Genomic DNA, 16,564 nt, shown 5'->3' on the forward strand with positions numbered 1-16,564 from the left:
AGGAAGAACCCAAAACGTCAACTTCATTCACAATTCAGAAGCCCAGGATGGTTTCACAAGCTGCCTGGGGTCGCACGGCACCTGAAGTTGGACCTGTACTCTCGGCCCTCTAGGGGTCACAGCACAGGCTCCTCAACATATGAGTCTCCCAAAGGACCCCATTTCTCCCTTGTCCTTGGGGAGTGGCATCGGGGACCCCGAGGGAAACTCACTGGTTCGGGCCACCTCACGCCTTGTGAGGTAGTCTAGAAAGGGTCCGGCCAGGCCCCGGCCCAGGAACAGCTTCACCAGCTTGGTGGCAAGGTCCTGACGACAGTCCCCAGAGGCCAGCAACTCTAGCACAGCCAGGGGGCTGGTGGTGTCCTCCTGAGCAGGGACAGGAGAGCCAACAGGTGACCCCGGGGGGGCCCTGAAGCAGAACTCCCTGATCTCAAGGGAGAGCTACGCCCGCCAGAGACCCAAGGAGCCCAGGCGGAGCACCCGCCGCCACACCTCGGCTGGCCCTTGCACCGACTCCAGAAGCAGTTCCATGAGAGGCTGGTAGTATTGGGAAGGCAGGACACGGTCCTCGGTGAGACGCACCTTCAGCCTCAGGGCCCCCAGACTCCCCCTAGATGGAGCAGACGGTAGAGAAGGGGATGTGGGTACAGGCTAGCCCAGAGTGAGGCAGGAGCAGGGGAAGGGGCAAGAGACAGGGGGTGAAGGCAGAGGAGGGCAATGGGGACAGAAACGGATAGAGAAAAAGAGGAATGGGGGGCCCAGACAGTGTGTGGGAGGGCCAGAGTGGAGACGGTGGCCGGGTGCACGCACACACACACACAGGACAGGCAGAGCAGCAGGCAGGAGCAAAGAAGTAAGATGTGGGTGTTGTGGTCATAGTGGGTAGTCATGTATGTGAATGACTTGGACAGGATTAACCAGGAAGGAATGATGGGGACAGGGAGCTCTAAGGTCAGCATGCACAGCACAAGTGCACAGACATCCGAGGCCCAGCTCCTCAGGACGGTGTCAGAGCTCCAGCCTAGCACAGCCAAGGCCCTGGGTTCAATCCCTGACTCTGCATAATAAAGCAAGGGACAGAATCAGGTAGGCAGGCATGAGGGGAGCCGACATTCTGACACACACTGAGTGGGCCAGCCTGCCCGCAGAGGACGATAGCTGGGTGGACCTGCAGAAGCAGCCTGGGGGCCTGTGACTAGGAGATCACTGGATGGTGATGAAGTGCCAGAGGGACAGGCCAGGCTGGTACCAGTAGCCATGATAACCTGCCCACAAGCTGAGACACCCCTCCCTAGGCACCCTCATTTACCCAGAATCCTCAGCTCTAGGAAAGGGCAGGAGGCGGAACCAGCCGTTGGGTGGCCTCTGCTGGAGGGTCTGTGGTGTGAATTCCACCTGTGGGGGACACACAGACCTCAGCTCGGGGACCCGTTCTGCCTGATGCGGGCCCAGCCAGCCCTGGAGGGGAAGCTTGGGCTGCCATCCATGAATGGCATGTGGCCAGCCAGGGTCCACTTCTTCCTCTCTCTCAAGGGCACTTAGGGCCTCCAGGGGACACTTAATTTACAATTGAAAAAAGCTAAGTCTTGGAGAGATGGCTTGCCCTGGGCCACACAGTGACCTCACGCTCAGGTGGTGAGCGTAATGTCTCTGTCACAGCCACAGCCTCAGACAAGCCTGGGGCCATGTTCTCGGAGCAGAGCCAAGAGCCACTGGGCCTTGGCAAAGCCACTTCGCTGCTCCGAACCTCAATTTCCTCAAGTGCAGGCGAGATAATGAGTGTCACTCTCACAGGGTGGTGACAGGTTTAGGTCGATGCAGATGGCTGGCACCAGAATACCAGGAGCCTTGGGCCCACCCTGTGGTCTTGGGCAGGTCCTTGCATCCTTTGCCTGTCCCATGGACAGCGAGGCTCCACTACCCAGGCTGGCCATTGGACACCCACCCTCCATCCCCACCTCATCTGCCTGCTCATTGGAGGAGCTGGGGAGACAGAGAATGCGCTCATTAGTGGGAGGGACGCTCACCATGCCCAGGAAGTCATTCTTGCCCACCATGTCCCAATCCCAGAGTTCCACTCGCAATGGGGAAATGGTTCCTGGGGCCTCCCGCAGCTCCAGCACCTCATCCCAGTGTGGGAAGCGCGTCTTCTTGATGGTCTGAGGGCGGAAAGGGCTCTAAGTGGGAGAGGCCACAGGCTCCACCCACTGAAGGATGTCCCACGCCTGCCTGGCTCACTGTCTGCTCACCGACGTTTCCAAACTGTGGCTGCCCCAGAACACGCGTGCGAAAGGGTCCGATGTGCCAGAGATGTCCCGGGGGGCCAGGTTCCTGGGGACAAAGTAAGAAAAAGAGTGTGTGGTCACAGGCCCTTGAAGATCCAGACCCAAGGTGGGCCCAGGAAAGGGAGTTCAAACTAGATCATTCTAATGGCAATGTTCTGTTTCCAGGGCAACAAGCCTGTCCATCACAAGGGCCCAGGCCTGGTCCTCACTGCATCCATGCAGACCTGGCAGCTTCCAAACACAAAACCTATGGGGAGGTGTGAGATTTCCTGATTTCCAGAAGGGGAAATTGAGGTACAGAACACTCAAACTCTGTATCACAAAGCCCAGCAAGGAAAGAAAAGGTACAGAGGAAAGGAAAGAAATGCCTCAGTTTCCCCAGTGGCCCTAGAAGGGGAGCTACAGACACAAATTCAAAGCCTGGCCCTGTACTCACTGCCTCGGTGGCATCTGAAAAAGTCACCTCTGCTGGGTGGTGGTGGTGAACGCCTTTAATCCCAGCACTAGGGAAGCAGAGGCAGGTGGATCTCTGAGAGTTCAAGGCCAGCCTGGTCTATAAAGTAAGTTCCAGGACAACACTGTGTGTAGCCCTGGCTGTTCTGGAACTTACTTTATAGACCTGAAAAGTCGAAGATGGAGGAGGAGGAATAGGAGGAAGAGGAAGAAAAATAGAAATAGAGAGGGGGGGGGGGGGGAAGAAAAGTCACCTCACTCTCCGAGGCTTAGACCAGAAAATGACAATACAGACCAGGTTCACAGGGCCAAGGGTCCAATGAGATGACACAGGCAAGTTATTTAGCATAGCACTTTGCTTAGCTCACTTATTCATTCAACAAACATCCATGCCCACACCTTGCTTAGGAACAAAGGGAAAGCATGAGACACAGACATCCTGCCTGTGGTTGCCATGACAACTCAAAGCCTCACCTGAGTCAGCTTCCCCATCCCCCCTTCTCGAGGCCCCCAAATCCAGGAACACCCCACCACCACCAGGGGCTGTTTCTTCCTCCACGCTTGTTTCCCAGCCTTGCTGGGCATCCAAAGACTTCGGTTTCCTAGGAACCGATACAGTTGCTAAGCGACAGCAATCGGTCCCTCTCCTGCTTGCAAAGGATCCTGTACAGCCTAGTGTCTGGGGAGGGGTCATAAGCAGAACAGTGAGATCAGACCCCTTCACACAATCCCTTATCTGGTTCTCTTCCTCCTTGGATTGATTCTCATCCATGCTTCAGCCAGCTGGGGCCAAGACAGGGACCAGAATCCAGGAGTGGCAGGAGAAGCTCAGAGAGAGCAAGAAAGGGTCTTATGGTCACACAGCTAGCCAGACAGATGGATTGTCCTTAATGTGTGTGGGCAGAACCTAACAGAGAAAGTGAGGGGAGGGAGGGGAGGGGAGGGCAGAAAGCCAGGATGTCAAGAGGGTAGAAGATGCAAGAGAACAGAAGGCTGGAGGGCCAAGGACGGGACAGGAGACTCAGAGTGAGGCAGGATGGATGTGGCTGGCCGGTCTCTAGAGGCTGTCTGTGGCTTTTACAGGCCTCGAGTCTACTGACTTCATCCAGGCTTTCCTCATCGCCCTCTCTCTCAGCCCACGAGACTCCAGCATGCTCCCCAGATCGAGCCAATAAAAATTAACCCTGGGGACAGGCAGTGGTGGCACACAACTGTAATCTCAGCACTCAGGAGGCAGAGGCAGGTGGATCTCTACATTCAAGACCAGCCTGGTCTACGGAGTAAGTTCTGGGACAGCCAGGGCTACACAGAGAAACCTTGGCTTGGAAAAAAAAAATAATAACAACCCTGGCATGTTCAGTAAAGTAAGATTCTTGATCAGTTGGTAGGACACCTGCCTTGGGCCATGAGGTCTCTCTTGTCCCCAGTCAGATAAACACTGCCTGACATCACCCTCTGGATTCCTGGACCCATCATGCCTGAAGCCACAGTCAGCCAGCTGAGCCAATAATGATTAAGTCTTCTGCCCAGGAAGTAAGAATCTGCTATTTATTACTGTGTCTCTATAAGTATGGCATGTGTATGTGTGTGTGTGTGTGTGTGTCTGTCTGTCCATCTATCTGTGTATATGTGTGTGTGTTTGTGTGTGTGTCTGTCTGTGTTTGTGTGTGTTTGTCTGTCTGTGTCTCTGTGTATGTCTGTCTGTGCTATGTGTATCGTTGTGTCTGAGTGCGTGTCTGTGTGTGTATTTGTCTGTGTGTGTGACTGTATCTGTGTGTCTGTCAATGTGTGTCTGTGTGTGTGTGTGTGTGTGTGTGTGTGTGACTGCATGCATAATGCATGTGTGGAGGTCAGAGAACAACTTTGGAGAGTTGGTTTTCTCCTTTCACTGTGGGTTCCAGGGGTCAAATTCAGGTCATCTGGGTTGAGTGGCAAGTGATTTAGCTGCTGAAGCATCTCACCATCCCTGAACCACTCCCCCACACTCAGCTGTCTGCCATCTGAGTATCTAACTAACTGTTGTTGGTCCCTACGCTCCTGGATTAAGAGTTTGCTTTGCCAGGTGTTGTGGCGCAAACTTTTAATCCCAGCACTTGGGAAGCAGAGGCAGGCAGATCTCTGTGAGTTTGAGGCCAGCCTGATCTACAAAGAGAGCCCAGGACAGCCAAGGCTACACAAAGAAACCCTGTCTCAAAAAAACAAAAACAAAACAAAACAAACAAAAAAAGAACATGGAGTGGAAGAGGGTTCGTAGCTATGGACCAAGAAGGGCAAGAGTGTCCCCATGGTCACCAACACTCCTGCTCAGTTTTGGTTTTGTGTTTTTATTTGTTGAAACAGCATGACTGGCCTAAAAGTTCCTTTGTCGCTAAAATGACCTTTAATCCCTGATCCTCCAGCCTCCACCTCCTGAGTGATGGGATCATGAGTACCACCATACATGGTGAATGCTGGAGATGGAACTCAGGGCCTTGTGCACACTAGGCTAGGCCATCACCCTACCCACCCAGCCACATCCCCCTCCTCCTCGCTCGTTTTCACAGCACTGAACGCTTCTCCCCCAGGGCAAACACACCTGGCCTGTCTCACGTGGCAGCGCAGGCACCGGCCCCGAGCATCCTCCAGCAGCTGCACCGCCAAGCAGACTTCACCCTGCACCTCAGCGTCTGGGTCCACTCGGCTCAGGTTGATCCAGCTGTCGATCCCTGAGGGACACACCCGGTGTTTAGGAAGTGCCTGCCACTCACTCACCAGGCAGCTCAGAACTGTCACTAAAGATGGCCTCTCACGCAGGACCTCAGATTCGGTCTGCAATCAGCCCCATGTCAGAGGAAGAAACTGAGGCACAGAGAATTAATCCGCCTCTGCCCTCGACCCCCCCCCCCCCACACCTAGAAAACAACAGAGAAGGGCAGTGCAGCTCTGGGACTGATACTGTGCCTGGGGTCACCATGGAGCATGAATGACAGACACAGACACACACACAAACAGATATACACACTCATACACACAAACAGACACACACACACTGATACTCAGTTACACACAGACACACACACACTTCATCACACTAAACATCGTTTATTGACTTCTGACTCCCACTGGAGCTAAAGGGAAGTAAGCCTCCAGCCCAATCCCTCTTTGGCAAACATCTTTTCCTGATTGTTTCTCTTTTGTTTTGTTTCCACTGGGGATCTTGTTTTGTAGCCCAGGTTAGACTGGAACTCCTGCTCCTCCTACCTCCACCTTGTGAGGGCAGGGGTCACGGCTTTGGCCACCACACCTACCTAACTCCATGTTCTAATCGCCTGCTGCCCTTTTTATCTCTTTAAATAGCTGATCTATAACTGTGGCTAGTGTGATCAATTTGACAGACTCTAGAGACACCCACCTGGGAAGCCAGGCTTCCAGGCACACTTGGGAGGGATTCTGTAGATCAAGATTAGCCCCTAAGGACACCCACCCATGTGGGATTCTCTTGATTACATAACTGACTCGGGGAGACCCATCACAGCATGGGCAGGGCCATCCCCTAGGCTTGGAATCTTGGACCTACAGGATGAAGAACCCAGCTGTCCCTCCTCTCTGCTTCCTGACTATGGTGGGATCTCAGCTTCCAGCCAGGGTGAACTGCTTTCTTCAACTGAATCAGAATAAACCCTCCCTCGCTTAAGCTGCTTCTGCCAGAGTCCTGGGAAGAGAAAGTAAGACCAGGACACACAGAAGTCAGGGACTCTCAACCTGGGGGTACGGGGGCCGCTTACCAGACCTCCTGCATGTCAGATATTTACATGATTCGTAGTGGTATCAAAATCACAGTTATGAAGTAGTAACAAAAGTGATTTTACGGTTGGGGGTCACCACAGCACGAGGAACTGTATTAAGGGGTCGCAGAGTCAGGAGGGTTGAGAACGGTTGAGAACCACTTCGCTAAGATCTTGCCGGGTTTGCATCCTGTTACAGCTGCTGTGGACTCTCACTCATGGTGTCTGCTGGTTTTGTGTTTTGTATTTGCTGTTCTCTGTGACTAATCTCTCCCTGTTCAAACCTCAGGGAGTGTGTCCTCAGGGGAACCAGGGTGTCCTGGGTCAGTGTCTTCTCCCTTGACCCCAGCTCCCTTCTCAGATGCTCTCCTTAGGGAAACCCATGCTTCCTGGCTGGATTGCTGCTCAGCCCCTCCTGTTTAGCCCCTGACTGGGGTGGATATGAGGTAGAAAGAAGGGGTTTTCTTTCTCCAGTTCTCCCTGTCCAGGGAAGGCATTTCTGAGAATATAGCACTCCCCTTCATGAGGCTAGACACAGAAGAGCGTCCTCTTTCTCTCCCCCACCACCCCCAAGTCCCGGAACCTTCCAGTTTTCTGTCACTTGGTTACCACAAAGACGCCTCACTGATCCTTCCTGTCCAGCCTTGTCCTGCTGTGACCTGATCCCTGCAAAGCAGCTGCTCAGACTGCTGACACTAGACCTTCAACCTCTTCACTGTCTTGATCAAAGACCATCAAAGGAGGCCAGGCATGGTGACCCTGCCTTCAGTCCCAGCACTCGGGAGGCAGAGGCAGGCCTGTGAGTTCAAAGCCAGCCTGATCTATGAAGTGAATTCCAGCCAAGGTTACACAGTGAGACCCTGTCTCAAACGAACAATCAGGCAGGCAGCCATCGGTGGCTCCCCACTGCTGCCATGAGAAAACCTAGAATCGGATCCTCTGAGGCTGGAGTTACGGGCACAGGCGGGTGCTGGGAACTGAACTCTGACCTCTAGCATAGCGGTGCTCACTCTTGACTGCTGAGCCCCCTCGGGAGCCACTGTAGCTCTAATGTAGCAAACATGCAGATAGGGCTGGAGGCATAATTCAGTGATAGAGCTATTAGGTTTGATCCTAATAGCACTAACAACAACTACAACAAATGAGGTCTCACTATGTAGACTGCTGAGTGCTACAATGACAGGCTTACACGGCCAACCCAGCTTGGGGAAGCTGCTCTTACCAGCATCCCCCCTTCTTGCCGGCATTCCCAGTGGTAGGATGTGGTATCCCTCCACCCCACCAATATGAGGGCAATGTCCTCCTGCCCAGCACACAGGGGCCCTTTCCTGAGGCATCCTTATTTCCTTTGGCTCGTGAAACTCACGGGGCCTGTGAAACATTACAAGGAATACATGCACCCAGCGGCAGCAGCGGCAGTGATGATGGTGGTGGGACACATCTTTAGTCCCAGCACTTAGGAGGCAGAGGCAGGTAGATCCCTGGGTTTGAGGCCAGCTTGGTCTACAAAGTGATTCCAGGACAGCTAGGGCTACACAGAGAAACCCTGTCTCAGGGGGTAAAAAATGCATACAGGGATTGGATAGATGGCTCAGAGGTTAAGAGCACTGGCTTTTCTTCCAAAGGTCCTGAGTTCAATTCCCAGCAACCACATGGTGGCTCGTGACCATCTATAGTGAGGTCTTGTGCCGTCTTCTGGCAAGCAGTACAGAATACTGTATAAATAATAAACAAATGTTTAAACAAAGCAAAACAAAGATTTAAAATATTTTTTAAATAAACACAAAAATGTATGTTTGATGCATTAATAAACTCCAATAAACTTCCAGGAATTTCTCTGGCTGCTGGGACCTGAGTGTGTGCCACTCCTGGTAAGTACGGGGCTGCTCGCTGCAACGGCTTGTGCTGGGAACGCATTGCCAACACCCCAGATGCTTCACCAGGGAGCCAGCCAAGTGCCAGATGGGATATTACAGCAGAGTGCAGTGATTTCAGGTCTCAGAAATCCTTCAGGCACCGTTAGGCAAAGGCCTGAAATATACACTTTGGCTGCTAGGCACAGTGGTGCATGCCTGTCACCCCAAAACTGGGAGGCTGAGACTGGACTCCAGGCATTACAGCCAGCCTGGGGCACCTTGCCTCAAAAGCACGCGGTAAAGAGGGCTTGAGAGATAGCTTCCACCAGTTGAAAATCCAGAAGCTCTGGCTTTGATTCTCAGCACCCACATGGCGGCCCACAGCCATGTGTAACTCCAGTTCCAGGGGATCCAACGCCCTCTTTTAGCCTCTGCAGGTACTGCATGCATGTGGGGCACATACACAAGCATGCAAAACAAAATGCAAAATAAAAATTAATAAAAAATTAAAAACGCACAATGAAGGAGAGCCAAGTGTAGCAGGATACTATGTGGGCTGAAAACACACACACACACACACACACACACACACACACACACACACACGTAACACGGTGAGCTCAAGCCCCTGGACCTAAACAACATTGGTCCCAAGTCCTAGCTGTCACAAAACTTTTGTGACCATGAGCAAGTCACTGAACCTCTAGGCCTCAGCACTGTCACAGGAAAAACATGCGTGAATAAAGGTCCTCGCCTCAGAGGGGTGCTCGGCATACACTCACAATGTGTCAGTGTTTCAGGCGCTGCTGTTGCTCTTGCTTATGTGTGTGAAAAAAAAGCACTTCAGGGCTAGGGTACAGTTCAGAGGCAGAGCACTTGCAAGGCCTTGGGTTCATCCAACATGGATGGATGGATGTGCAAATACATGTGTGTGCAAATATATGTAAATATGTGTGCCAATGTATACACAAATGTGTATGTGCAAATATATATATATATATATATATATATATATATATATATATATATATATATAAAGTGTCTAGAAAGACTCAGGAGGCTGACCTCAGCCAGGCATGGCACTGTACATTGGAATACCAGCATGAAGGAAACTGAGGCAGGGGCTCATTTTGAGGCTATCTAAGGCTAGATAGAGAGACCCTGTCTCAAAAAAGGCTAAATTGAAGTTGCTGACTGCACCGGATAAGGAACAGACTCCCAGGTGGCCAGGGGTGTCGTGTTTCCGCTGTGTGAACCCCACGTCTATGAAAATAAATGAGCTGCTCAATACATGAACTGAATTACAGATTAAAGAGATAAGGTCCTCCCCCCCACAGGCTCTGAGCCTCCTGAGGCCTCTCCCTCAGTCCTTGCAAGGCCTCCGTGGGTCAGGCCATCCGTCCTCTCCCGCCCGCCATGCCCTGCTCACCTCGAGGGTCGGCTGTGATTGCCTCCTTGCTCAGGGAGATCTTCCCAATGATGTCATCGTGTCTGTGGGAGGGTGGTAGGAGAAGGTTAGGCTAGGACCCCGCCCCTCCCACAGAGCTGTGGGGGCAGGCGTTGGGGGGTTGGAAGCAGTACGCTTCCTCTCGGTGTCCAGGCTTGGGGACCCCGGTGCACACCCCACCCACCCAGCCACCACGAACCCAACAGTGTCCTCGTCCAGCACGTAGACGGCCAGGTGGTGGAAGTCCAGCGGCAGGTGCACTGTGTACTCCTCCCCCCAAAAGGGGCTCAGGCTCCTCCAGATGGTCGCTGTCCTGCAAGAGGGAGGCTGGGCTGGGGCCTCGTGTGGTGGGTGACCCGGGAATCTCCACAAGCACAGCTATGGGCACACGCACAAGGACAGGCATGGCCCTGCACACCCTCCTAGAATCTACATACGCCCCTCCCCATCCCACGATGGGAGCAAGTGCACTCAGATCCCGGAGCCCAGACAGAGAGGCCCGCCATGCACACATACCAGAGCGGCGGGCAAATGCGGGCACGGCTGCAGGCAGTCAGCATGTGTGTGTATCACACGAGTGTCCCCAGGATGCAACTAAAGAGGTTTCCACGCAGGCCAAAACACAGGCATGGAAGCACACACATACATGCAACCAGAGAAACACATCTAAACATGCCAGAGACACACAGAAACACACACAAGCACCCTCAGACGCGTCTAGGAACCTGTTTGTAAATATAGACACTGTGTCCCAGATTGACACAAATCTGCATCACAGAGACACAATGTTTTCACGTGAGGCATGTAAGACCTGCTTACCTAGCAACATACAGGACTCAAATCACCAATGTCTAGGGGTCCACTCATTCCTTCCCTTCCCTACCCGGCACCCGAACTGTAGACATCATCTGTGATTGAGGTGAGCTCAGTGATGCCTGGGCTGGGGAGGGGCTTGGGGATAGGAGAGGGCTTCTCACACAAATTAGTCCAGGCAAAAGAGAACTGGGCAGGGGGACAAGCCTTCCAGATGGTTGGAACAGCACGTGTAAAGGCCCTGAGGCATGAGCAGGGCTAACTCGCTGTGGGACCAACAGGGGTCAGAGAAAGCACTCAGCGCTCGCTGAATGGCACCGGGAAAGTCAGGGGCACTAGGGTCAAGCCGAAGCCAGACACGGGCACACATGTATGCTCCACAGGCCTGGCACCCTGACCGGGCTCCCACTATGGCTGCCCCTCGGAACAAAGACTCTGTTTTGTTCGGTGCCACCCTAGCCAGACCCAAGTGTGCTAAGCTTGCTTCTTTCTGCTGGTTCCTTCCAGCCCAGAGAAGGGAGAACGGCTGCCCGGGAGACATAAAGAAAGCCAGCCTGAGGCTCAGGGGTTCGTATCTTCCAACAGGGCAAACACAGAGGAGATGCGGGAGGGGTCAGCCTTCCCTGGGGACTCCCCACCCCCAGCTCCCAGCCCATCTGGACCAGAACTCCTGCCAGGAGCATCCTGAATCCTGCCATCTCCATAGAAACCAAGGCTTCAGCCACCCGCCCACCCACTCCCTCAGGTCTGCAGGGGGCTGCGAGCTGTCCCTTGACCTGCGGGGGCTCAGCTGATGTCCCATCCAAACTCAGCGCCCACAGGCGTCCACACACTTTCCCCTGCACTCACACCCGCTCCTGTGTGCACATGCACATGTCCCTCCCCGCCCCGCTCTGGTACCCACAGAGTCCTGCACACCCACACGGACGCTCACGCACGGTCAGAGGCACTCATAGCGGCTCTGTGGCACCCCAGACGGGCAGACCAGCCCACACACGTGCACACACGCACATTCCCCACTTGAACATTTGTGTGAATACAACACACTGGGACACCCGCAGGACCCAGAGGCCAGAGCCAGCCAAAGCAGCCAAGCGTGAGGTGCCTGTGCCCCCCCCCAGAGGCCCGCACAGCCTGATGGTGGCTGAGTCAGCCCCAGGGAGCCAGAGAGACATCCTAGGTCCCCCGACAGAGGACACGGACCAGTTGACATTGGCCCCAGTGGGGTACCCTAGAGGCCAGGGCCTAGCAGAGCCCTTGAAGCCTGAAAGACACCCCCCCCCAGGAGGGGCTGCACTCTGTTCTTGGGTCCTTTCCCTTCCCAGCCACTGTGGACCACGCACCTGGCTACCACCTCGTCATCCACTTTCACCAGGCAGTAGGGGTCACTGCTCCCAGACCTGCAGGGGGGCGGGGAGGCCAAGGACAATGTTGGAAAGGCAGCCATGGCGGGACCCCAAATCCCCAGAGAGGGGAGGAGACCTACCCTGGGTCACACAGAAAGTCCTACAGAGAGACAAGGGCCTGAGAAACATCAGCAGGTGACGCCACCACAGCCCAGGCTGCTCAGCCACCGCCCTCGGGCAGGAAAGGCCTGGCCCTGCCCACTCTGGGAGCTCAGCTCTGTCCCTCTGTGACCCCCGACAGACACTGACACCCACCACAGAGAGGGCAAGAGGAGTTAAGAGAGAGAGAAGTGGGTAAGGGATCGTGAGTTACCCTGAGCTCCCTGCCCCAGACAAAACCCTGATGCTGACTTCTGAGCTAAGCATTGCTCTCCTCGGCCTGCCCTTTCTCCCTCCATCCTCAGCAGGGAGGACCTATACACACACACCAGGGTCCAGGACCTCAGAACCAAACCCACAGGGGTGGCTGCAGGGCTGGAATACGTCTCAGTGGTAGATTGCTTGCCTAGCATGTTCAAACCCAGGGTTCCATCCCCAGCAGGAAAAAACAAAACAAAACCAAATCCCAGAAGATGTGCCCTAAACCAATCAAAGCCAGCCACACCCACCTCCCTTTTAGAAAAGTAGTCACCAGTAAACCCCAGGCCACCTCCCCTTTATAATAGTGGTCACCAGTAAACCCCAGGACATCTCCCCTTTATAGTAGAAGTCACCAGGAAACCCTAGACTGCCTACCTGGGTCTCCATTACCTCACTCCCAAAGCCATCTCCACCATCACTGTCTAAAATGACCCCCCCTAAACCATTTGGGATGGGCCACAACCACAGTCCCAGCTCCTGGGAGGCTGAGACAGAAGGTTAACCCGAACCCAGGAGTTCAAGACCAGCCTGGACAACATAGTGAGAGTAGAGCTCATCTAAATAAATAAATACTGCCCTCCGGAACCTAATTTGTCTTGCACGAAGGTTATCTGTGTGGTTTTTTGTTTGTTTGTTTGTTTGTTTATTGTTTTTTTTTTTTTTTTTTTTGGTCTCTACCTTCCTGCAACCTCTGAACTGACTCTTCCTTAGAATGCCTGCTGTACCCAATTCTCCACGGATCTGGGGGTGGTCCTGTAAGAAAAGTTCTGGGTGATGGATGTGTGGACTGCGGGTTCTGAAGGAGGGTGGGATGGATGGTACCAACAGGATCTCTGCCCAGGTCTTCCAGACTTGTCCCCTCTGTGCCTCAAGCTGCCTTCCCCCTGCTGCCCACAGGCTCGTTCACAGGGAACAGGGGTATTGGCTGCAATCTGGGCCTTGGCTGGCTGGCTAGCTGGCTGACTGGCTGGCTGGCTGAGTCCTTCCCTGTCCCTCAGTTTCCCCCCAAGGCTGCTCTACCTCATTCTTCAGCCTCCCCAGACCAAATGTGGCCCAGAACAACTGAGTTCAGCTGACACAGAGGCTTGGAGATACAGCCTCTCCCAGGCAACCTGGCTGACCCCAGGTCCCTTAAGGGAGCACGGTTCAACACAACTCTTCCAGAGCCATGACGCACATGGCCTTATCAGGACCCTATCAGATAGGGGCCAGGGTGGCAGGCAGGGCTGGCCTCTCCCACGCTCCTGGCCTCTCCCATGGACCCTGCCTGAGTCAAGCATGGGAAAATGTAACCCTCAGCCATTACTTGCTCAGTATGGTTCCTACAATAAAACTGTTGTTATTCCTCTCCTGGCTGTGTGGTCCTATGGCAATGAATGCCTCTCCAGTCCTCGGTTTCTCCATTTGTAAAACAGAAACCAGTTGGCCCATACCAACTACTAAACATGATACCTGTCCATGGTAAGCCCTCAGTGACGACTGGCAGAACTGGCCACCTCCTTAAGACTTGACTGCCAGGCTGACTCTAAGCACCCCACCTGCAGACAAGGGAACACCAGCTTGCTCTGAGAAGATCCCTTTTAAAGACGGGAGCTGACCAGGAGAGCAAGTCAGGCAGGGTGCTCAGCAGGGACACCTCTTCAGCCTTACTCTGAGTCGCTGTCCACCTCCACCCCCGAGCTTACCCTTGGCCAGAAAACTGCAGGGAGAGGGGTGAGCAGAGATGCCAAGATGATGCAAGCTCCTCTCAGAAGAGGCAGGGAACCCTGGAACCCTGAAGCCCTGAAGCCCATGTCCTAGCCCAGTGGCGACATCTGCCACTGGCTCATAATTCTCTCCCAAGACTAATGGACCAGCTAGAGTTCAGTGAGGCAAGAACCTTGTTTCTGGGCCAGTCTCTTCAGCCAGCCAGCCAGGTCTCCACTCCCACCCCGCTGTTCTGCAATCCCTAACGCTCACGGTCATCTCGAAGAGGGTAGCTCAAAGCTGGGGCCATCATTCCCTGCTCTTACTTTAGGTGTGTATTTATTTGTGGTAGCTAATGAGGAAGATGGAGCACTAAAATTACTGTAAACAGCTCTCTTGGCACAGCTGCAGTGTTGGGGGACAAGGAGGTTCCCCAAATCAAAGGGGGATGAAGAATCTGCAGCTTGGATAGCTGGGACTTCAACCCAAGCAAAGAAGGTCTCCAGGTCCCATGCCTGCTCACCTCTCCACAGCCGACTCCCTAGCCGCTGTCCTCCCAGCTGGACTCAGGATCAGACCAGCACCTCCCTCGAGCTCTACACTACCCAGATGGGACACCAAAGGCCGGCAAGAGACAGGTTCAAGGTCACGCAGCACACCTCCCCCCAAGGATCCTGACACCTGTCTCAGATGCTGACACCTCCAGAACTTCTGGCTTTGGACCAAGCAGGAAGGGGAACCCGCTCCTCCACCAACCCCATTCTGCTGACTCAGTCCCCGGAGAATCAAGAGCCAAGGACAGGGGCAGAGGAACCCAGCGTCCCCAGCCTCATCACATGTGACTGGCTCTTAGAGCAGTTGGGGATCTGGGACAGTCCAGCCTAGGTTTACAGGTACAAGACTGGGGGACTCTGGTTCCGGTTAGAGGACCACCCGGTGACGCTCTGCAAACCTAAGTACCCCTGAGGCAACCCAAAATCTTGGGGTCCATCTGGACCACGGTCCTTGGGATCTCTACCCCTGGTCTCTGGATAGCCCCCTCGGTCTCCCAGAAAAGCCCTACCTCCAAAACCTGCTGGAACTAAGGAAGGGATCACTCAGTCCTCCTCCCCGCCCCCGGCTCTAGGAGGACCAGATCCAGAGACTGCTTCTCTGGTCTGGAAGACTCACTTAGGGACATCCTAGAACAAAGACACCCTCATTCCCAGGGGCGCGGGGGAGGTGGGCAGAAGGGCGCGGCACCTGCTAAGCCTGGGCGCCCCCTCCCACAGGACAGGAAGGGCGGATCCCCAACAGCGGGTCCCAAACAGGGCCCCCCACGACCCTTCTACGCACCCCAGTGGGCACCCGGGGACTCACACATCCTTGGCTGGCAGCGCCCGTCCCTCCACCACGCGGATACTCAGAGAGCCGCTCTTGGCCATGGCGCCCAGTTCCAAACTTTCCAGGCAAGGAGTCTGCCGAGGTTCCTAGGCTGGACCAGCAGGTGACCCTACATGTCACCTGCTCCGGGCCCAGCGCTCTGTCCGGGGATTCTCACGGGTCCGGGTTTGGGGTGCAAGTGGGTTGGACGCGAGGCTGGGAGGGAGAAGTGCTGGGTCCCGGGAGGGAACATGCGTCCAGAGCCACAGGTAGCTGTTCGCTGCGATCCGGGCAGGCTGAGCCTGGCGTCGGCAGCCCGGGAGGTCCCTCCCGATCCCGCCCCCCGCAGCTGCCCCGCCCGCCCTGAGCCCCACGCGAGCGCCCCCTGCTGGCACCCCAGCCCTCTGCACTCAGCCGGGGACCCCAGGAGCTGTGGGTCAGGGCGGGGTAAGGGAACGAGCAGTCGGGCAGGGCGCCGGGGTATTACTGAGCTGACATTGGGCCCTCCAAGAACCCGCGTGCCTCATGCCTGCCCTCAACCCAGCACCTCCACGCCTTTCCCACCTCCGCCACCTGCCACCCAACACCAGCCTGGGGTCCCGGAACAGTACTCGCGCTGGGTGGCAGGCGGCGCACGCTCCCTGGGGGTCTGATGCGAGTGGAGGGAGGGGCCTCGAACATCCCCATGCATCGTCTCTCCGTCTCCAATTAAACCCGGAGTGTGCCAGCGGAGGCTCCCACGTCACCGGCTGCCACTGCGGGGGAGGAAGCCGCGGCCGTAGGGGGAGGGGAGGCGCGGAGATAACACCGCCGGGGCGACACGATAAGAGCCATCTGCAATCCTCGAACACTTAATTGTGTGCCAGGCACGGCCTGAGCCTTTCACGGGGATAATCTCAGTTTCAAGCCCTCAGCAACTCTGTATGCCAGGCATGCCCTCCATCTATGGATTAAAAACAAAACAAAACTTGGGTTCTGAGAGGTGAGATCACTTGCCAAAAGTCTCCTTCCTGGGTTTGAATTCTGATTCCCTCTGCCGTTTGGTAGACTGAGTAGCTGTGTGGTCTTGGATGAGTCACTTTACCTCTCTGTGCCTTGGTTTGGTTCTCTCATCGGTTCAGTGAGGGTGACA

The 16,564-nt window shown here is 54.8% G+C and overlaps 1 protein-coding gene across 4 annotated transcripts in view; it reads right to left on the reverse strand.

The window, feature by feature from the left end:
• Positions 1–16,178, reverse strand: part of Rasal1 (RAS protein activator like 1) — a 33,196-nt gene extending 17,018 nt beyond the window's left edge. The window contains exons 1-11 of one of the 4 annotated variants that reach the window (XM_021633209.2): positions 16,044–16,178; positions 15,430–15,648; positions 11,962–12,018; positions 10,005–10,118; positions 9,788–9,849; positions 5,314–5,443; positions 2,250–2,331; positions 2,028–2,159; positions 1,310–1,395; positions 493–610; positions 213–366 (exon numbers count right to left, since the gene is read on the reverse strand). In XM_021633209.2, coding sequence (XP_021488884.1) covers positions 213–366; positions 493–610; positions 1,310–1,395; positions 2,028–2,159; positions 2,250–2,331; positions 5,314–5,443; positions 9,788–9,849; positions 10,005–10,118; positions 11,962–12,018; positions 15,430–15,494 — 1,000 coding nt within the window. In that variant the 5' untranslated portion in view covers positions 15,495–15,648; positions 16,044–16,178. Of the gene's footprint in view, positions 1–212; positions 367–492; positions 611–1,309; positions 1,396–2,027; positions 2,160–2,249; positions 2,332–5,313; positions 5,444–9,787; positions 9,850–10,004; positions 10,119–11,961; positions 12,019–15,429; positions 15,781–16,043 lie in introns of those variants that run through there. The other 3 variants (XM_060382492.1, XM_021633208.2, XM_021633211.2) reach the window with 3 other exon arrangements.
• Between the last annotated feature and the right edge of the window lie 386 nt (positions 16,179–16,564).

This window comes from Meriones unguiculatus, chromosome 4 (assembly GCF_030254825.1).
Source record: "Meriones unguiculatus strain TT.TT164.6M chromosome 4, Bangor_MerUng_6.1, whole genome shotgun sequence".
Taxonomy (NCBI): Eukaryota; Metazoa; Chordata; class Mammalia; order Rodentia; family Muridae; genus Meriones; species Meriones unguiculatus.